Raw genomic sequence first — 23,724 nt, 5'->3', positions numbered from 1 at the left:
AACTTCATCCATGAGATCATCTTTAAGCCAAGATTCAGTGATTGCAACAATACTAAATCTATTTTTAAACTGATTTAAATAATCTTTTATTTGTGACATTTTACAATACAAGCTTCTGCTGTTTATATGTATGAGTGACAGGGTATCTTCTGCAATTTTTTCACTATTCAGCTGTTCTACTGTATAATACTCACAACCAATCGTTTTTAAGTCAAATATACTTTCATCAATATTAGTGTCTATGTCATATATTTTATCCTCTGTTTCCATGTTTGATCTGATTTTTTGTTGGTCCAATTACCAACAGATGTTATATTTGATTGTCTATTCAGGTCTGTATTTCGTAAGGTCCTCCATGTTTTTGATTTGTATACCGTTTGTTCCTTCTTTCACTCTAATCCACACCCTACAATTCCAGACCCATGTAGCAACAATATGTTTCTGTTTTCTTAGTAGTCTTGCTTCCCTAGCAATATCTGCATTTTTTTTTTGTTAGATGCTCATTTATATAGACACTCGTTCCTTTCAAATTCTTTGCCTGTCTTAATAACTCATATTTATATTTTCTGCTTGTAAATCGTATAACAATGTTAGATAGTTTATTTTTTCTATCTTTAGTTGGAATAGTATAACAGTCTGATATTGTATCTTGATGGATGACGACACCTTTTTGATATAAAAAGTTTGTAACTTGTTGTTCCAATGATTGTCTTTCTTCAGGTGGTGCATCCTCCCCACTGGCTACACCAGAATCCACCACCCTTGCATATGTCCGATGCCTTGTTTCTAGTCCAGATATTATAACGTCATCTTTTCTAGTAAATTGTTCAAGTTCATCTACACGTTGCTCAAGTTTCTTAATGATCTTGTCCTTCTCTTTAACCAGATTTTGGAGTTCTTTAATTTCCACCATCAGTTTGTCTAGATTAGACATGTCTTTTGATATATGGTTTAATGAGGTCTTTATCTCCTCTATATCTTCCTCGAGTTTATCTGTTTTCCTGGGTGGTGCCATGCCGACTGTCGTGGCTCAGTATGGCCACTATTGATTACAAAAACAATTCTCACCAGTAGCCTTCACCACCACAGGTCCGGTAGCCGCACCCCAACCCTCCCCGTTGCTAACCTCGTTCACAGCCGCCCCAGCCACGGTCGTAGCCGCCGCCAGCCCTGGATGTAGCCGCTGCTAGCCGCGGATGTAGCCGACGCCTCGGGCCTGGATGTATCGCCGCCACCGATGCCTCGGGCCTGAATGAACCGCCTCCACCGATGCCTCCGCTGCTAGCCTCGGACGTAGCCGCTGTTAACCTCGGATGTAGCCGACGCCTCGGGCCTGGATGTATCGCCGCCACCGATGCCTCGGCCTGGATGAACCGCCTCCACCGATGCCTCCGCCGCCAGCCACGGATGTAGCCGCTGCTAGCCTCGGATGTAGCCGCTGCTAGCCTCGAACGTAGCCGCTGCTAGCCTCGGACGTAGCCGCTGTTAGCCTCAGATCTAGCTGACGCTAGCCATTGATCAGCTCCAGGATGATCAAAGACAGTCTGGAGTTACCTGTAAATGCTGTGAAGCTTAGAACCCTCAAAAATAGAAATGTGATCCCTGTGTATACAACTAATTACAATATACAGTCAACCATTTTGGTCGCCAATAACTGCCTTTTCAGGGTTTTGATTTTGATTTTGCTTAGCACAAATAAAAAAATGTTTTTGTGGATAGTGTAATATTTATAGATCATGGCACATATTTGTAGTTTGTCTTCAGTGATTACAGCAATTAAAGTCCAAAAGAAACTTCTGTAAACTGTCAGCCGTTTGTCAGAAGTGCAATTTGGTTAAAGACGACTCAGTTGTCACATCGTGTGGGTGCCAGTAGAATCAATAATAGGCTTATTGGTGACAATATTGGAGAGAGTTTGTCAGTGAGGTGGGAGTTCATCAACACGCCATAAATACAAATGTCAGTGTTGTCAGCAGACGCCAGAATGATGAGGCTTTGTGTGTCTGCAGTGTAGTTCAGCACCACTGCGCATTAATATTTTTCACATCACACTCACACACTCACTGTGAGCTACAATATAAGATGCACATTTTACACACAGAGGTGATCATTATACAGGAGCTAATTTTAAATCATGAAACATGCTGTAACGTTAGTAACAGCAGTGTCGGAGAATAACTACAACCACAATTCCAATGAAGTTGGGACGTTGTGTAAAATGTAAATAAAAACAGAATACAATGATTTGCAAATCCTCTTCAACCTATATTCAATTGTATACACCACAAAGACAAGACATTTAATGCTCAAACTGATAAACTTTATTGTTCTTGTGCAAATATTTGCTAATTTTGAAATGGATGCCTGCAACACGTTTCAAAAAAGCTGGGACAGTGGTATGTTTACCACTGTGTTACATCACTTTTCCTTCTAACAACACTCAATAAGTGTTTGGGAACTGAAGACACTAATTGTTGAAGCTTTGTAGCTGGGATTCTTTCCCATTCTTGCTTGATGTACGACTTCAGTTGTTCAACAGTCCGGGGTCTCTGTTGTCATATTTTGTACTTCATAATGCGCCACACATTTTCAGTGGGCGACAGGTCTGGACTGCAGGCAGGCCAGTCTAGTACCCCCACTCTTACTACGAAGCCACGTTGTTGTAACACATGCAGAATGTGGCTTGGCATTGTCTTGCTGAAATAACAGGGACGTCCCTGAAAAAGACATTGCTTGGATGGCAGCATGTGTTGCTCCAAAACCTGGATGTACCTTTCAGCATTGATGGTGCCATCACAGATGTGTAAGTTGCCCATGCCAAGGGCACTAACACACCCCCATACCATCACAGATGCTGTCTTTTGAACTTTGCGCTGGTAATTACCTGGATGGTCTTTTTCCTTGTTTGACCAGAGGACACTACATCCATTATTTCCAAAAACAATATGAAATGTGGATTCATCAGACCACAGCACACTTTCCCACTTTGCGTCTGTCCATTTCAAATGAGCTCTGGCCCAGAGAAGGTGGCAGCGTTTCTGGATGTTGTTGATGTATGTCTTTCGCTTTGCATGGTAAAGTTTTAACTTGCACTTGTAGATGTAGCGATGAACTGTGTTAACTGACAATGGTTTTCTGAAGTTTTCCTGAGCCCAGGGATCGAAGGTCACAGGAATTCAATGTTTGTTTTCGGCCTTGCCACTTACAAATAGAAAGTTCTCCAGATTCTCTGATCTTCTGATTATATTATGGACTGTAGATGATGGAATCCCTAAATTCCTTGCAATTGAATGTTGAGAAACATTGTTCTTAAACTGTTGGACTATTTTTTTTTCACGCAGTTGTTCACAAAGTGGTGACCCTCGCGCTGTCTTTGCTTGTGAATGGCTGAGCCTTTTGGGGATGCTCCTTTTATACCCAATCATGACACTCATCTGTTTCCAATTAACCTGTTCACCTGTGGAATGTTCCAAACAGGTGTTCTTTGAGCATTCATCAACTTCCCCAGTCTTATGTCGCCACTGTCCCAGCTTTTTTGAAACGTGTTGCAGGCATCCATTTCATGAGCATAATTTGCACAAAAACAAAGTTTATCAGTTTGGATATTAAATATCTTGTCTTTGTGGTGTATTCAACTGAGTATAGGTTGAAGAGGATTTGAAAATCACTGTATTGTTTTTATTTACATTTTACACAATGTCCCAACTTCATTGGAATTGGGGTTGTAGTTACATGTAACAGTTACATAATTAAATTACGAAATGAGTGGAATTGTACTCCATTACAGTTAATCAAGAAAGTAATTGATTTTTTTCAAAGTGGTGTCTTCCAGCTCTCGATTGGCTGAGCACACCTGATAGAGTTAATTGCCTGGGAGCAGAACAGGGAGAGTTAGAAAAAATGTTGGGCAGGGTCCCTCCAGGAACAGGGTTGGGCACAGCTGCATGAGACCACCACCTCCAACAATACAAACTGGTAAAAATAAGTAAGTCCCTTCACCTGTTCCCTTGTTTGCACTCGGGGTTGCCACAACAAATCCGAGGTGGAAGCATGTTGAATTGGCACAGATTTTATGCCAAATGCCCTTCCTGATGCAACTCAATATTGCATGGAGAAATGTGGCTGGAATTTTTGAAAAAAAGAAAAAAATATAGAAAGAGTTGTCCAAAGTTATTCAGATATTGTTGGACCACTGAAGGTAGTGATTAGAAAATAGGTTGCTCACATTATTCCACTAGTATTTTGGGCACACATTATTCAGTATTTTGGATTTTTGTAACTCCAGGTTCAGCTGCCCTGATAACTCCCATTTATACCTTCCTCATCAGCAAACCTTTTCAAAAAACAACTTCTTGCAAATAAAGAATTCATCAAAGGAGCGTTGGGCACTCAGAGTTTTGATAACTAACCTTGTTTTAATGTTTGTGGGATTGTAAAAATTAACTTGTGTTTTAAGAGCTTCTGAAAGTGAACTGTTCATGGGGCTGCACGGACACTACGGTAAATAAAAATTAAAATAACAGACTGTTATTTGTGATTTACCACTGCTTCCGACCTGGCCCTGTCTCTGTGGAGTTTGCATGTTCTCACCATGTTTGTGTGGGTTCCATCTGGGTGCTGTGCCTTTCTCCCACTTCCAAAGACATGCAGGTTGGGTGAACTGGTGTTTGCTTGTCTATACTATGTTGTCACCCCTATGATAGGCTGTTGGCCTCTCTAGGCTGTACCCTGCTTCTTGATCATCTTATATGGATATTTGTTTTGTAGTTGGTCCACTCTGTTAGTTGTTTTCCAGTCAGGATCACAGTCGTCGTGGTAAACTTCCATGAGTACCAGAAAGGTACTTGTTATTCTGCCATCATTTCAAGGAGCATTTTTAATGGCACTGCTTTTGAGAAATGCCTCTTTAAATGAAGAAGTCTGATTTGTGTTTTAGAAACGAGGCCCAGATCAATATATGGGCCATTAGTTATGTGGCACTCTTGCCAGTTTTTACAAAGACGTGTCAGTTTTTGAGTTACTGACAGAAATCATGTCTGTTATTGAGTGTTGACTCATGAATTACTTTTGGCTATGGATCATAAAAAGTTGAGGTTTTTTTTTTTCTTGTTAACCCTTTAAAACCAGACCAGCCAGCAGGTCAGCCTAGCCACCTTTAACTCACACGTTGCTTTATAATTTCTATTTCTCTCCCTGCTATGGTAATGGCAGCATATGGATATTGGTGGGAAAGATACCATCTTTGGAAAAAATGAATCCAAGGTGACATTTTTTTAAATGCCACAATCCTGATGAAATCCATTGAAAGCACAAGATAGCCTTTGGGGATGAAGCAAAGTCTCCTCCCTTGTCATATCCTCACTTATATGAACATTTTAAATAAAATAAAATAAAATAATAAAATAAAATAAAAATAATATGCAAAACAAGGCCTTGTGTCACATTTGTCTTTTTGCGTTACAGGTATTGTGACATGAGAAGATTTAAAGGTTTTGAGGCTTAATAGATTTATTTGTTTATTTGTAAGTAAAAAAAAAAAAAAAAATCAAGCCAAAGGGGTTTCAAAGAAAGAGGTCTTGTAATATGTCACATGTATTAGTTTGGATTCATCAAAATCAGTGGGCTCAAAACCACTTCCTGAAACTACAGAGTGCCACCTCTAATTTCAATCCCTGTTCTAGATTATCTTTGCCTCACAACCAATTCTAGAGCCCCAGAGAAGTAACATGGATCTGTGACTCTGGCTGTTTATTTTTCATTTAGTTACATTGATATACAATTTTCACTGTTCACCCACACACCCATAGCTCACTGTCTCACTGTCAGATTCCATCTTTTGGCCATTTTATTGCCGTGTGACTGAACACCTAACTGTGGGTGCTGCAGACCTGGTCACCATCTTCTGCACACCCATTTAAGGGATTAGTAGTTGCAACATAATAATAAGATTATTGCACATGGTTACGATATTTTGGTCACACTTCGGTCTCCAACCTCCGTTTTTCCTGGTGTGGCTTGACCCTAAGTAGAGTCATTAAATCTATAATCCCTTTAACTAGCACCAATCATCGAATTGTCAACTGAACAGAGCTGTAAACTGATCAACAAGAGTAACACAAACACCAGGTCATTAATTCATGAATGCAGCTTGAACCCAGAGCATGATGGGATGTGATGGACAATAGCAAGTCACTTATGTATCATCCTTTAAATCCAAGGGACCTGTTTCGGTGAGACACATTTTACTGACTTAGACAAGTGTCAAATGAGGATGAATGTTGTTCCCAAAAGATAATCTGAACTTGCACGTATTGCGAAATTTATTTCAACTTTTTTTTTTTTTTTTTACCTTTTTTCATTTAATTCTTAGACCATTCTTACAAGTTAGCCTGTGTTGAGCGTGAGATGCTGCAACACGAGTACACAGCAGATTTTATTAAATGAGCCCAACTTCTGAACTTGAGCGTTAATTGTCAGATGTTATGTTCGTGCACAAATTATCACATGCATGTGGCCTTTAGCAAGTCAAACTCTCACCCCCGCATTAATTACCAAAAATTAGTGCATTAATTATCAAGACGGAGCGTTTTAATTAACATGATTATCGACCACTGCTTCTGCAACTCCAAAACCGTAGAGGCAGCACTGGAAGAAAATATTTGGAGGGAGGGGAGTTAACATGAAGCCCTTACCAAAAAAATCCAAAAACTTTTCCACTCAGCATGAGTCCACTTCTATTACTGCCAAAGTCTTCAAATTCACAGGGAACATTCTTGGGACACAGACCTTGGACAAGTTCAAAGACGGCTAACCTTGACCTATTTTAAGAGGTATTTTAAGAGGTTAAAAAGTCACATTCTGTTGTTTTTTGTTGTTGTTTTTTGTTTTTTGTTTTTTTTTTTTTTGAGGAGCAGGGGTGAAAGCCAATCAGAGTAAAGCGGCACCGTGAGGTCAGTGTTTGGTCTAGCTAGCTGCAAACTCTGTTTTGTTTGTTTCAGCCGTTCACAAGCAAAGATGGGGTGAGGATCACCACTTTCTGAACAACTGCGTGGAAAAATATAAATAGTCCAACAGTTTAAGAACAATGTTTTTCAATGTTCAATTGCAAGGAATTTAGGGATTCCATCATCTACAGTCCATAATATAATCAGAAGATTCAGAGAATCTGGAGAATGTTCTCCACGTAAGTGGCAAGGCCGAAAACCAACACTGAATGCCCGTGACCTTCGATCCCTCAGGCGGCACTGCATTAAAAACTGACATCATTGTGTAAAGGATCTTACCGCGTGGGCTCAGGAACACTTCAGAAAACCATTGTGAGTTAACACAGTTTGTCGCTACATCGAGCAGCAACATTTCATCGCTACATCTAGCAAGTTAAAACTCTAAAGTGAAAGCCATACATCAACAACATCCAGAAACGCCGCCACCTTCTCTGGGCCTGAGCTCATTTGAAATGGACAGATACAAAGTGGAAAAGTGTCCTGTGGTCTGATGAGTCCACATTTCAAATTGTTTTTGGAAATCATGGATGTCATGTCCTCCGGACAAAAGAGAAAAAAGACCATCCAGATTGTTACCAGCGCAAAGTTCAAAAGCCAGCATCTGTGATGGTATGGGGGTGTGTTAGTGCCCTTGGCATGGGCAACTTACACATCTGTGATGGCACCATCAATGCTGAAAGGTACATCCGGGTTTTGGAGCAACACGTGCTGCCATCCTTAGCAACGTCTTTTTCAGGGACGTCCCTGCTTATTTTAGCAAGACAATGCCATGCCACATTCTGCATGTGTTACAACAGCATGGCTTCATAGTAAAAGAGTGTGGGTACTAGACTGGCCTGCCTGCAGTCCAGACCTGTCACCCATTGAAAATGTGTGGTGCATTATGAAGCGCAAAATATGACAACGGAGACCCCGGACTGTTGAACAACTGAAGTCGTAAATCAAGCAAGAATGGGAAAGAATTCCATGTACAAAGCTTCAACACTTAGTGTCCTCAGTTCTCAAATGCTTATTGAGTGTTGTTAGAAGAAAAGGTGATTTATAAAAACTAGCAATAAATAAACACTTCTAAAACTGAAAACACTGTTTTTGTAACCTAATAACACCTCTGTAATGATTTACACCTCTGTGGACATTTTGTGGATGTCAGCATGCATGCTAACTTCCACCAACTCAAAGCTAACTTCCACTCTTGTCAAAAGCTCATGTATGCGCACACGCACCCCCCCCCTCCTGCAGATGCCGTTAAAACATAAATTTTGTTTATGATTGATTAATTGATTGATTGATAGAAGTGCTTGATAGAGATGATACTCAAAATTATCATCTTTCTGTTTTAGCCAGGTGCAGCATGGGCATTCCTTGGCCTTCTCCAGCCACTAGAGTGCGCTACATTGAAACACCAATGTGCTGGAACATGCACAGAGAAATGTGCCACATGTCCAAAATGCCATAGCTAATGTTCCTTCACTATGCAAGTGAGGGATCACAAAGTCAATCCAGTGGTTCCAAAGGATCCTCTGAAGAGACCTAACGCCTTAGTTTCACAACCCTTCACCAAGGCAGGAATCACCAGAATCCGAAAGCCTTTGTGAGAATCTTCTGAATCTAGTGGTACCTTGTTTCTCATGTAACAATAAGAAATATACTCAAAACCTGGATTAATCTTTTTAGTCACATAGCACTACTATTATTCTGAACACTACTGCACATGAGATTAATACATTAATGGTAAAAAAAAAAAAAAAATGAAAGAAAGTAACACATTATTGATTTAACATCTTTGCTCAAATATGCACCCTTTATTTTGAAAATCACAGGAATCAGATGGAATCTTCAGTCAGCTTTGCAAAGCGTTTGTTTGATAGGGTATGTTAATAAAATGAAGAGAATGTATGCAAGCAAATCAAAATGATCTCCAGGCGTAATTCTATAATGGAAAACAAAACAGAGCTTAGCTCCTCATTAGCAGTCGTCTCCACGTGCGCCGTAGCACCATAATAAGTATGTGCATTACCTTCCAGTCTACTCTGCATTAAATGTAATGGAGCCCAGAGATATCACACAAATTACGCCTCCAACTCTCTTGGCGTGCTCTGTCACAGGTTCAAGAGTTCACATTGTAACTGCAGGCTCTCCGTGCACAGGTTTAGCTCGTGCACTGCTCCTGCCTGAGCAGTGAGCGGCCGCCTGTGCAGTCAGCGTGTGGGACGGAGAGATGCGAAGTGTTGGTTATAACTTCAGAGGTGTGTTTGGCTCACGCACAACACCTCGGAATCAAGATGCAGGAGGAGGATCAGCCAGACGCCTTCGAGGTTCACCCCGCCTCTCCCGCTCGCTGTCTCACTACAGACGAGTGTTTCAGCGCCGGTTAAAATAGTGCCAATCGGCGTACGTGGGTTTGGTTCAGAAGGATCTGCAAAGAAAGCAGGAGGCAGATTTATGTTACTCGTGCAGCAGATAACTGAAACAATCCTGCAAATGGTGATACAAGCACCAAAGTCAGCACAAATTCTCCTTAGACATTTCTCTTTTGAAAAAAATCGACTAGCCACTTGAATTTTCAGTAGGGGGCCAGGTAGGGGTCAATTGAAGAATTACACAGGGGTCAAAATGAAAAATGCTCCAATCAAATTGAAAAATAGCCTATATTATTTGTCTTATGATAATGATTCCAAAATAGTATAGTTTGGACTATCTATGGCAGTGGTGGGCACAGATAACCAAAATATTAACTTCGATAACAGATAATCAGATAACTGAAAAGTTATCTTTGGTAAAGTTAAAACGATAAACCACCCAAAAATGTATCGGAAGTTACAGATAATCGAAAACCGATAAATTCCAGTATTGTCTCCAGTACACTTGCAACTACTAACAAGCTGATTTTGAGTTTAACACCACAATTGCTTCTGAAAGCATCAAAGGCGACCATAGACCCAAACAATGAGTCAGTACTTCTGTCTTTGAGTGTCTTGCCCCCTGCTGGAAGCTCTAGTTTACTACATGGCTTCCAGCACAAACGCAGCTGAGAAGAGTTACAAAGCTCAACTCTCTACTCAATCACAACGCTGCCATCAGGCCGAGGTCTTGGAAAATAAAGCAATGCTGACTTATGGTTTGGTGTAAATAAAATGAATACTGATAGAATAACTCCATTAATGTCAATTCTGTCATTTGTGCAAAGTTAAGATATAACATATATCTTTTAATGTTGAATAATGCACTAATTCTGAAGTTTTGTAACAAACACAGACAGATGGCATTCTGGGTAAAATGTGCCTCCGCTAACACTGATTGGTTATGTAAACCAACACGTTAATGTGAGGAGTGGCTTGTGTTGGTGTTTACAGATAAATGTGCTTTTGTAAAATATGCCAAAAAAAAAAAGGCATTTTCAAAAAAAAAAAAGCCAAGTTGTAATTAGATAACCGTCTGATATAACTGGTGTCAAAATAAATAGAACACTGCCATGATCTACTGGTGCCAGTGCGAGTTTTGCCCTTTTTCAGTTGATTTTTCATTGGTGCGAGAATTTTTTGGATCGCACTGAGTTTCAGGTTAATCGCGCGTCCTGCATCGTTTAGTATACATGGAGTAATGAGCTTCATTTAATGTCTCACAACCACCTCTCGCACTGTGCCTGTGCAAACACCGCAGACCTGTCTTGTAATGTTTTTTTGTTTTGCTTTTTTTTTTAAACTTTGATGTCTCCCATTGAGAGTTTTTGTAAATTAAATTTGAAAAAAACAAGCTTCTGTTTACATTTTGCTTCTGGAAACACGAGTCCGACGTGTGGTTTTTGAATGTACAATGTGTGAGAACATAAATCGTGCACTCTGAACTTTTACACCGTGCAGTTTTGTGGTACAGTTTGAGCTGGAACCGAGTACAGTGATTGAAAATATCAGCCCAGCTTCAGTTTGAATACTGTCATGAACACTACTGGCCAGTAGATGGCAGTAGAGACTTGCCAAAACAAAATTCCAGATAATGTGTGTCTGCTGCTACTTTGCTACGTTTAAGATGCGTGGAAATTAATAAAAGCAAACACAATAATGTCTATAAACCCAGAGAATATATTCACAAGAGTTTTAGGCACTAGAGTTTAATGCTGTTATCCGTGGAGCCTGATCAAAGTGTCTCAAATGCATTTTTCATGTTGTGAACATACTGAGATTATCCTATACCCATAATGCACCTGGACACAGCATGTCCACACTAAAACCTTAAAAATTAGCACATTACTTTAAAACTAAAACATACGAGGTCTCTTAGATAGTAAACCGACCCTTTTATTTTTATTTTTAACTATATGGATTTGAATGACATGCGATTACATCAATCATGCTTGAACCCTCGTGCGCATGCGTGAGTTTTTTCACGCGTGTCGGTGACGTCATTTCCCTCTGGGCAGGCCTTGAGTGAGATGTGGTCCCGCCCTCTCGGCTGAATTCCTTTGTTTCACACGCTGCTCGAGACGGCGCGCGTTGCTTTATCAAAATTTTTTCTGGACCTGTGAGGAATATCCGAGTGGACACTATTCGAGAAATTAAGCTGGTTTTCTGTGAAAAGTTTAACGGCTGATGAGAGATTATGGGGTGTTTCTGTCGGTGTAAGGACTTCCCACGGAGCGGGACGTCCTGCAGCGCTTCCAGGCGCTGTCGTTGGCCTGAGCTGAAAACATCCTAATTTAAGGCTTAATTCACCCAGGACATCGTGAGAGAACAGAGAAGATTCAGAAGAGGCCGGCATGAGGAGTTTATGCGGACATTCCGCTTTTTAAGGACATTTTGTAATGAAAGACGTGCTCGCAAATTCGCCGAGTCGTTTCCATGACGACTCGGTGAATCTGTGTGCGCCGCGACAGCAAAAACACCTCCGTGTTGAAAACCATTTGTAAAATTCAGGCAGCTTTTGATGGCTTTCAAAAGTGAGTAACAGAGAAATTGTTTAACAGCTTGGGCATGTTCCAACTTGCCCGTTAAGGTTTCCAACGGAGGTGTTTTTCCTGTCGCGACCCCCCGCGGTCGGGTCCGGCCCGACATGCAACTCTGCCCGCACGTTCTTTCATTACAAAATGTCCGTTAACAATGGAATGTCCGAATAAACTCCTCATGCCGACTTCTTCTGAAAGTTCTCTGTTCTCTGATGACTTACTGGGTCAACAGAGCCTGAAATGTGGAAGTTTTCAACTTGAAACGGCGAGACGCTGCCGCCTCGAAGCGCAGATCGCCGTCAGGCACTGTGGGCCGTCCTTACGGCGACACTACCAGACCAAAATCTCTCATCAGCCGTTAAAATCTTTACCGAAAACCAGCTGAATTTATCGAATGGTGTCCACTCAGTTGTGCCTTACAGTTTTGAAAAAATTTTGATCAAACAAAGCAGCAGTCTCTGAGCCATTCCTAAACAATGAAAAAATCGACGAGACCGTGGACCACTCCTCACTCAAAGACTGCCCACAGGCGAATGATGTAACCGACAGGCGTGAAAAAAATCTCGCATGCCCACGAGGGTTCAAGCATGTCTGATGTAATCACACGTGATTCAAATCCATATGGTTTTTGAAAAAAATAATAAGGTCGGATACTTTTCTAATAGACCTCGTATACACAGCCATCGGGAATCAGAAAAACTATAAATAGGTTGTTTTTTTTTGTGAATACAAGCCATGGCTCTTTAATCCAGTTTTCTTTAATCTACTCAGGGGATGGATACATGAACATTTCCAAGTCACTGAATATGTCTTTAACTTCATTTACATTAATCATTAAAAGTACACAGTATGGAAAAAGAGAAAACTTAATCAAATTGTTTCAACTGATATTCAAATGCTGTAAACTTGTTCAGATTGAGTTAAATTGGCACACATATTCCTTGTGAAGTTCATTCAGTTGAGTTTTACCCAGTTTAGCACTTTAAGTTGGTCCAACAATTCTCTTTTTCAGTGTATTGTATTCTAAATGTGGTAGGCAGTTCTCAAAAACTGAGTGACTGTGCAAGAAGGAGGCAAGTGAGAGAATCCACCAAAACACCTAGGACAATTCTGTGGATTTAACCAGGGAACCTGATGAAAGCACAACTTTTGCTTGTGGTGTCACCGGTCACAGCTTTTGTGCTGGAGTGGAGCAGACAAGGATTTTCATGCAAAAACAAAACAAACAAAAAACAGATCAGATCTAAAGTCCAGTGTCCCATGTTCCTTTGATAAACTGCAGCTTAAATTTCATGTGTCCTTTTTTAAGAAAACCCTTCTCTGTGCCACTCCATCATGAACCTGCATCGTTGGTGATGTAACAGAAAGTAGTACTAATATTTCCAATCAATCTCACAGTTGCCTAAAGCTCCTTGGTGGCTTTCCTCACTAGTCTCCTTCTTGCGCAGTCCTTCGTTTTCTTTAGAACTACCACATATTTGCCATACTGTTTACATTTCTTAATGATTGATGGAGATGAAGACCAAGGCATGTTCACTGATTTGGAAATGTTCATGTATCCATCCCCTGAGTTGTGAAAAGAAAACTGGCTCTAAAAGTGATGATTTAGTGCTTATGTTCAGAATTATGCAAATTTGTCCAATTACTGACAGTCTCTGAAAATGGAGAAACTGTGAATAAAAATGGGTGTAGTTCCTAAATGGTTCATGTGATATTTTTTTAACCCCTTAAATTAAAACTGAAAGTCTACAGTTATGTTTCATTGTCACTCCAGTGTGGTGGTGTACAGAGGCAAAATTACAAAAAATGCCAATGTCCAACTGCAGTACTTATTGTAAGGTTAGACCTTACTTGTGTGAAGTGCCTTGGTTCAACTTTGTTGTGATTTGGCGCTACATAAATGAAAAGAAATTGAAAACTGACCTGACTGTACATGGCATCACATATGAATCATGTTAAATCTGGACGTTGATTATACTAAAGCTTCAAAGTCCATATTTTTTTGTCCCACTCTCTTGTTCTCAGTTCGTCTTTCCTGGTGTTCATTAAGGGCCTAAGCGTAAACCCACTGCAAGTGGCCACCATGAAACAGAAGGATGGTGCAGTGTGCAGCATCCAGGGCGACACAGAGACTATCCAAATCCTGTGTGCCTATAATGACTTTTTATCAAAGGTCTTGCTCACAATACAGTTCAGAGTGTCTTTGTTCTAGTTTTCCTTCCTTTAATAGCACAGATGGTGAAAGAAAAACTGATATTTTTATTTTGGGTGAACATGTCTCACTGTGTGGTGTCATCTTTGGCTTCAGTGTGACAGGCAAATGACACGATGCATTTGCTGTTTTTTGTTTTTGTTTTTTTTTTAAGACCACAAGATTTCAGTATGTTTTCAAAAAGAAAGTGCTGTGTGCTTTGAAAACTTAAAATAACACAACCATCTTGTGGGTGGTGATGGCCAAATGAGGCCTCATGAAGCATTTCCTGTCATCTTTTTTTGTGGTCCCACTTTCAAAAAGGTTTGAAAGCACATTGCACTTGAATTTGCTTTGAATCATTTTTACTCAAGGCCATAATATGGCCATCGGGTATTGTGAAGGCTTGTTGTCCGTTCGTCCTTCCGTCCGTCCGTCCGTCTGTGCTCAGCATAAGTCCAGTCCTATTACTACCTGAGTGTTGAAATTCACAGGTAACATTCTTGGGACACAGACCTTGGACAGGTTCACAGATAGCTAACCTTGATGTATTCTAAGAGGCATTTTAAGAAGTTAAAAAATCACATTGTGTATAAATTTGGTCCGCTTTTTTTTTTTTTTTTTTTTTTGAGTGACGCAGGTGACAGCCAATCAGAGTAGAGCTGCACCATAACATCATTTACTGGTCTCTTCAAAACTGCTTTGTTTTGTGTGTTTATGTACGTGTTTCTCATGTATTATGTAAAAGTGTCTAAACCTGAAAATGCTGTTTTTGAAACCTATTAACACCTCTGAACTTACTTATAAGACATTTTACAGAGGTTGGCATGGTGATGTCACTTTCTAGTTTAGCTACTTGCTAACCACTTCCTTTCTGATATATTATGTAAAAGCTAGCGAGAAATAAGCACTTCTAAAACTGAAAATGCAGTTTTTGTAATCTGATAACACCTCTGGTATCATTTACAAGACATTTTGTGGATGTTAGCTTTCACGCTAACTTTTGCAAACTCAAAGCTAACTATGCTAGTTAGCTATGGAGTTACGTTTGTCTCATTATTAATACCTGCAAACGCACAGAGGGTGATCTACAAATATTCCTTGATTTGCCACAACATGAACAAATGATGATTTGATTTGAACATGTACAAATTGTACGTAAAACAATAAGATCTTAATAATTAATTAAACAACTGCAAATTGTAAAGAACACAATGTTCATGCGGCTCGGGGTATTTTAGCATTGTGTTATACATTTTAATATACTGTGACCTAGTAGGCCCAGAAAAAACACAACATCCTTCATGAGGCCTCTTTTTGCCATCACTACACGTAACTGACATGATAGTAAATAGTCAATTAATTAAAAAAAAAAGGCAGATTACCCAAAAAAAAAATAGCTTTTTATTTAAAAAAAAAAAATGGGCAACTGTTGTTCTTACCTCTGGCAAAACAGTTTTTTGATCACCTGCTATGGATGGATGGATGGATGGATGGATGGATGGATGGATGGATGGATGGATGGATGGATGGATGGATGGATGGATGGATGGATGGATGGATGGATGGATGGATGGATGGATGGATGGATGGATGGATGGATGGATGGTGAGCAAAATTACCAAAAAAATATGATGCAGGGGCAGGGCATGGGCTCAAAAAGAATCTCTTAAATAGTGGTGTGGATTGAAATCAAGGGAGAGATGTTGACTTTGATCATTAATGCTGGACTTTGATTACTGTACTGAAGAGAGGACCCATTTACAGCCAGGTGGACCGGGACAATGCAAATGAAGTGTCTTATTCAAGGACTCAGACTGGAGCAGCTACAGCTGGAACCAAATCTTAGTCTCTATGTTGATAGTTGAACTCCTGTGCCACAGCGTCACCTGCCCGAGCATAAGAACCTAAAAGCGACAAAATGAAGGACTCATATCACGAGTGAGTTTTGTGTAAAATTCTGGTGTTTGAAACCCAAAAGAAAGTCTCTTCTGGCATTGCAGAATTTATCATATCTCACTTCATTCCTTCCATTTTCACCATCCTGAGTCACTGCACTGAAGTGCTGCAGCATGTGCAGAAGCATTAACATCTCCCATCACTTCCCACTCTCCATCTCTGTTCTCAGTCCCTCCGAACCCACCATCAATCAGAGCCTTCATGTGGGTGATGGAGCCACGCCATGCATTGGCCAAGGAGGCAGCATGGAGTGTTTAGCTCAGGCTGGAGTCTAATTTGTTTTGCCAGCAGTGGGCAAGCAGCTATGAAGGTAACATTATTTGTCAGTGGGGACAGAGATGTAATGAAAAGCACTCAGACGGACAGAGGTGCTCAGAGGTCAGCGTAATGGAGGCGTCCTCTCTCAGCAAAGCCTTCTGCAGGATGAATCACTCGCTGTACACCAGAATGAAAATAGATTGCGAGTGCCTTGGGTATCACGTTGCTGACTGAAGCAGGAAACATTGTGTCCAAATCATAAAGTATAATCATTTAATTGAAACAAAACACTCTTGAGAACTCTCTAAATGCCCGTACATGAAGTGATGTATCAGAGGAGGTCTGGGTTCAGCACTCGGAGAACAGGGTTTCATTTGTCTCTCTATGAAGAGGGACAGAATAGTTTCACACTTTGAAGCATCAGAAGAAGCTGATTACTATGACACTTGTGTCAGCAAGCAACTCTCTGCCTACCGGATCCTGACATTCTTTCAATTTGGATCTTTTTATGAAGCGTGATAAACATTTGATCAGTGGAAACCATTTTTAGAGAGTGCAGCATTATTTTTGGAATCCAAAATGTGGAGAATCTGATCATCAGGTTTGGCCTGAGATTTATTTTACTATCCTGCACGATAGCAGGGTAATGTTTTCACTGACGTGTGTCTGTGGACAAGATAAGTCAAAAACAGCTGCATGGATTTCCTTGAAACTTAGTGGGAATATTACCCTGTTAGATATCTAGAGGTGATTAGATTTTGGAGTAGTTTGGTCAAAGATTAAAGGTCTTGGAAAACATGATCCAAAAAACACTTTATATCAACAACCACGAAGTCTAGACGGATGAGCTAAAGCATATATTGATTGATTGGTATGAATGACTTAATAAAGAAGTTACACAGAAGTCATATGACAAAGTCATACATCTTCAAAAAGACCATTACAGACATTTCTTTGTGCATTTATATTGCTGCATGTAGAGCATACAAGGTATGCATCAGATCATCTAATGCCTTTCATTTGAACTAGATTAGCACAGTACCAATTTTTAATATCCAATATCTAACAAGCTCTGGAACCTTCAGTTTCTGCTGACACCGATTCCAATCTGATAGTTCTCCCTGTCTTCAAACAACCAGTGGTGGGCACATTTCCGATAATCCGATAACAGATAATTATCAAAGATAATGTTTTCATTATCGGATTATCTTTTTAGATAACTTTAAAAACCATTATCGGAGCAATTATCTTCCGATTAATTTTTGTCCGATAACTTTTAGACCGATAAACAAAGTAAACAAAGCTGAACAGTGACAAGCATTTTTAAAATCAGTTCAGCACCTACCTGTTAAAAGTTTTGTAACAGACAGATGTACAGTTTTACCCTCTGCAAACAGAAGAACACTGCTTCTACAAAAAAAAAGTCTTTATCCTCTGCAGATAAAGAAGAACTGGTCACACACAGAAAAAAAAATCATTTTCTTTAACACCATACTAATATGTGGGCAATATCACCTAAGTCATGCAGAGGCATACATTTTTAACTTATGGTTCAAATTTTAACCAAACTAATTTTGGACAAGTTATTTAAAATTACTGTCATGTCTGAAGTTTTATAAAGAGAAAATATCAGATATATGTTTTAGTTTTAAAGTAATGTGCTAATTTTTAAGGTTTTGTGAGCACATGCTGTGCCCAGCAATGCATTATGGGTAGGATGATGTAATCTCAGTACGTTCACGACAGGACAAATGCATTTCAGACACTCTGTTCAGGCTCCATGGACAGCAGCATTAAACTCTAGTGCCTAAAACTTACAAAAGCACATTTATCTGTAAACACCAACACACGACACACGTCACATTAATGTGTTGGTTTACATAATGAATGACTGAACCAATCAGTGTTTAGCAGAGGCACTTTTACCCAGAATCCTTTGCGATCTGTCTGTGTTTGTTAGAAAACCTCAGAATTAGTGTATTATTCAACATTAAAAGATATATGTTATATTTTACCTTTGTACAAAATGACAGAATTGACATTAATGGAGTTATTATATTGGTATTAATGTTATTTATAAATCAAAACCATAATTCAGCATGACTTTATTTTTCAAGACCTCCGCCTGACCGGAGCTATGGCTATGGCTGTGGCTGTGGCTGTGGCTGTGTAGTAAACAAGAGCTTCCAGCAGGGGAGAGGATGTTCAAAGACAAAAGTGTGACCTCATTGTTTGGGTGTGTTGTCACTTTTAATTCTAGTAGAAGCCACTGTGGTGTTAAAACTCAAATTCAGTTTATTAGTAGTTGCAAATGTACCAGAGGCAATATTGGAATTTATCGGTTATCTGTAACTTCCGATACATTTTTGGGTGGTTTATCGTTTTATCTTTATCAAAGATAACTTTTAAGTTATCTGATTATCTGTTAATGAAGTTAATTTTTTGGTTATCTGTGCCCACCATTGCAAACAACTAATATGTCAATAAATACATTTATCTGGATGTACTTTGCTAACCTAGCCATTTAACAAAACATCAACTCAAACTGTAAAACAAATATTCTATTTGTCTAAAGGAAAGCATACGTAGCCAACAGCAAGACTCATATGTGCGACAGAAGACTTGAATCTGATTCTCCCCAATATCCAATGCAGTTAGTTTTCCCAGTATCGGACAAGTACCATTTTGAAATGTTGGATCAGTGTGCCCCTAATCTTAACAAAGATCTGATACAGGTGTGTTGATGAGCAACTTTCTGGTGTATTGTACAGTCTAACGCTATGATTTACTTACAGTAACTTTTGTATTAAAAAATTTACTTTAAAAATCCAAGTCCCACAAGAGTGTCACATGTAAAGAATTAAAGTCTGTAACTCCCCATGGGTGGGACACCGGTACATCACAGGTTACTCTGTGGATTAAGCTGATACCCACTCACAGCCGGGTGGGCTGGGACAATGTAGATGAAGTATCTTGTTCAAGGACATAGGCAGTCTGAGGATATGCCTGGAATCAAACCCAGGTCTAGATTGGTAGTTCACGTCCTATGCCAGAGAGCCCCCTGTTTGCCCAAGTCCCTCTGTGGATCCACAGTGAAAGTGACTTGTTTGAAGGATCAAAGGACAATAAAGACTTGTTGATTTTCCTGCTGAGTGACGTTGCTTTGATATTTAATGCAATCTGTGCTTGGAGATAAAATGCTGTCTTTCTTTCTCCCAACAGATAACAAGGACTACGATGCCTACCTGTCCTATACCAAAGTGGACCCAGACCACTGGAGCCAGGAGACCAAAGAGGAAGAGCGCTTTGCTCTGGAAATCCTCCCTGACATCTTGGAGAAGCATTATGGGTATAAACTCTTCATTCCAGACAGGGACTTGATCCCCACAGGAAGTAAGCTCTTTCTCTCTGTCCCAGCGATGTCAAGTTGTGTGGAATGTGTCTGTGGCTTGGTGTTGCTCGTATTGCTGTGGTTAGTGCACTGGTGATATGCCTTGTTTATTGTTTTCTGCTGTGCATTTGTGTTGTGTCGTGACCAAGACCACAAAACATCATGATCAGTTTTTTTTTTTTGTACTTAATTATTTAGTCAGCTTTTTTGTACTACTGGCTCAGTTTAAGTGGATCATCTCACTTAATTTTAAAAAAAGCATTTCAGGATATTGAACTTGAAATCAAGAGGACATGTATAATTTTTAAATATAAGAAAGAGGGATGTGCATCTGTACCTTATAAAGCAATGCATATCTAGATACAGGGGCTACTTTTTTATTGTGGAGTAATCCAGTGCAATTAGATTCAGATTGATATGACATAATCTAATACTTTTTTGTTTGTTTAATGTATACATTAATTTTCTATGACAAATTACAATGAACGATCAAGTGAACTTGAACTTTCAAGTAGAGGGCTGCATTGGGATTGGGTCCCAAGGGAAACAATGCAAATCTGGCGGGAGCGGGCAGGTAAAAAACAAATACTGCAGGAACAGAAGCGATAGGATGACTCAGTCAACAAAGGAGAATAGTGTAAAGTATGCAGTGTCAACACCTCCTCTCATCTTAAATAATTTGACAGGAGCAGAGGACATTAACAGGAGTGAACAGAGAGACACAGATACAACGTGCATGCCCATAAATGACTGACTGACAGATGAAATTGTACATGAAAATGTCACATGAAATTGTATTGAAACAAACAAGCACACGAATCTCTTCAGTTTGTTTACTAGGGGAGCTACGACCACTACCTTTGCACCCCCACCCCCAGGACTAAACCAAACCAACTTTTTTAGGTTGCTTAGATGACCCCAAAACACAATCAGGATGTTCCCAAAAATAAAAACTGGCCTCAAGCCAGTTATCCAAGATGGCGTCCAATCTGGCTGCCAAAATAGGGTTTTTCACTAAAACACCTTTAAACAACATATAAACAACTGAAATATCACAGAGATTCAATGGGAAGACTATTGCAGGTCACAGCAAACTCATTTGTGCCTAAACTAAATTCAACAAACAAAATCAGTCCTAGTAACATCCCTGAAGTGGAGGTCAAAAAACAACATGGGATCAAAAATTACCCCAAGGTTCCTCATTTTGTCCATATGATGTATGACGCACAAACCCAGGCCAAGCACCAGCTGGTCAAACTGATGCCGATGTCTTGCTGGACCAAGTAACCATCATTTCAGTCTTATCAAAGTTTAAAAGTAGGAAGTTACTAGACATCCAGCTTCTCACTGATAGAAGACAGTCCTCCAGGGATTTTATGGGAGTGAGATTTCCCGCAGTTATCAGCATGTACAACTGAGTATCATCAGCGTAACAATGAAAGGCAATCCCAAAACTCCACAGTATACGCCCATGGGTGCCACATACAAGGAGAAAAGCAAGGGGCCTAAAATGGATCCCTGTAGAACCCCAAATCTCATATCACCAAGGTCAGAAGTAGTGCCATTATACAAGACACATTGAGAACGACTGGACAGATATGACATCAACGACGCAAGGGCACTCCCAGTAATCCCAAAAAGATTCTCCAACCTATCGAGCAAAATATGATGATCCATGGTATGAAACGCAGCACTGAGATCTAACAACACCAAAAATGCAGTGGTGTCTGAGTCCATTGCTTGCAGAAGATCATTCACTACTTTAGTGAGCACTGTCTCTGTGGAGTGATATTTCCTAAAACCAGACTGCAGCGACTCAAAAAGATCATTCTCAGATCAGTCTTATTTATGACATTAAATAAGTACTTGTATATTAAATAGATATACAGTAATTTCATCTCTGTCAAAGTGACCATTTATCATATTGTCTTAACTTGTACCACCTTAACTCAATCATTCCCCTTCATTTCAAATGTAAATTTAGCATATAGCAACATTTGACTACCAATATGTAGACTGAGGACATAACCTGCGTTAGACTGGCATCTATCCAGGAGGAATTTTAGACTCTCATCTGTTTTACGCTATAGAATTCTGGGGCTAAGCACCTTCACCAAAGGGTTTCAGGGGTATATACTGCATTATGCCTTCTTCTTCCTTACAGTGTCAGTTTATTGTCCATAATTGAATATAATCTTAAGTATCCTGAATTTCATGCTGAGATAACTGGGCCTAGCCTGTTAGGTTAGCTCACAGTGACCATCATCTAAAAGTAGCAAAATTTGGTCAATTGCTGGAAATTCCAGTTGTATTTATAGGATGCACAAGAAACAAAACTGATCAATTCTGTCATCTTGATATGCCTCTGTGTGCCTGGGTGTATTCCCTGAATTCCCTCCAGAGCACACACCATGGATAGCATTTGTGACCCCAGTAATATGAAGCTGTTTCTCAGCTCACAAGCTAAACTGATGTGAAATGAGTAAACATTCAACTAATTTAATGTCGCAGAGACACAGTGTCTGCCCATGATTTCAGTTCTTGGAAATCAGTGTAGTATTTTATCTCATGCTGAATCAAAACACGTCAACAAAGATGACATGCTAGCGTTAGCTAAATAACTACAAAATAGTGCATACTTCCACCAAGGCTGAACAATTCGACAAGCATGTTTCATTAAGACAGACATTCCCAAATGCCGCAAGCCATTTCTGAAAAGCCTCTGTGGGCCGCCCAATTCTTGAATCACAATTTTAATCAACATATGAGACTAAAATCATGAACGCCTTCCCAGCCACCGCCAACGATTAAGTGTTCCGTCAACTGTAAACCCCCACCAGTGACAAAATATGAAATATGTTTTTGAGTTAATGTTACATGCCACCAAATATGATGTGACATATGTTAAACTGGGTCAGATAAGGGCATGTAAGTTAAATCCTATAGCTTTGTTATATTACTTCTGATTACATTGTTTAAAAATCATAAATATTTTTGGCTAATTTCAAACTCTATTACAAAATAGAAAAAACAAGAGTTTTTTTTTTTTTCATTCTTTCTTTTTAATGACATCTCACAACTGGCCTGACGGATTTTCGCTTTGAGGACTACTGCATTAAGATATTTATTTATTTTCAGGGTGTTCAGAAATAAATAGAAATGTTGAAAAATGTCTCACATAATCAAAATCAGAATCAAATTTATTTCCAAGTAGGTTTGCATATACAAGGAATTTGATCTGGTGTTATTGGTGCATAAACAATAAGAAAAGAAAAGAAAAACACTTCTATTAGAAGTAAAAAGAGTCAAATACACAAAAATATATTCACTGTGATATAAATAAAACATAATGGAATGGGACTGTGCTAAAACAGGAGACTGGAGTACAGATGTGCAGTAGCTTTCAATGTAGGGATAACCAGTCTGTACGTTATGGTAGTGGGGGAGGGAGGCAGAGTAGGTGGGGGTCTCTGACATTGTTTGAGTCCAGCTGTGGATGGAAAGAAGCTGTTTTTGTGTCTTTAGGTTTTGGTCCTGATGGACCTCAGCCTCCTGCCAGAGGGGAGGGTGACAAAAAGTTTGTGAGTGGGAGGGATCAGCCACAGTTGTCCTTGCTTGCCTCAGGGCCCTGGAGGTGTACAGGTCCTGTAGGGATGGCAGACTACAGTCGGTCACCTTCTCTGCTACACAGATGATATGCTGCAGTCTGCTCCTGTCCTTAGCAGTGCCAGCAGCGTAGCGGATGGTGATGGAAGAGGTGAGAATAGAGTCAATGATGGCAGTGTAGAAGTTCACATCATTGTTTTTGGCAGGTTGAACTTCCTCAGCTGCCTCAGAAAATACATCCTCTGCTGTGCTGTCTTGATGAGAGAGCTGATCACTCTCACCAGGTGATCGAGCTCCCATCTGTAGGCAGACTCATCCACATCAGAGATGAGTCCGACGAGGGATGTATCGTCCATGAACTTTAGGAGCTTCACAG

At 39.9% G+C, this 23,724-nt stretch overlaps 1 protein-coding gene across 2 annotated transcripts in view; it reads left to right on the top strand.

Moving 5' to 3' along the window:
• The window catches only part of LOC117514902 (interleukin-1 receptor accessory protein-like 1), a 1,012,041-nt gene that overhangs the window by 977,080 nt on the left and 11,237 nt on the right, over positions 1-23,724 (top strand). For both annotated transcript variants that reach the window (XM_034175476.1, XM_034175482.1), the window contains exon 9: positions 19,574-19,744. In XM_034175476.1, coding sequence (XP_034031367.1) covers positions 19,574-19,744 — 171 coding nt within the window. The remainder of the gene's footprint in view (positions 1-19,573; positions 19,745-23,724) is intronic.

This window comes from Thalassophryne amazonica, chromosome 1 (genome assembly GCF_902500255.1).
Source record: "Thalassophryne amazonica chromosome 1, fThaAma1.1, whole genome shotgun sequence".
NCBI lineage: Eukaryota > Metazoa > Chordata > Actinopteri > Batrachoidiformes > Batrachoididae > Thalassophryne > Thalassophryne amazonica.
The sequence above is the reverse complement of the archived record's forward strand: the minus strand, read 5'-3'. Positions and strand labels throughout refer to the sequence as shown.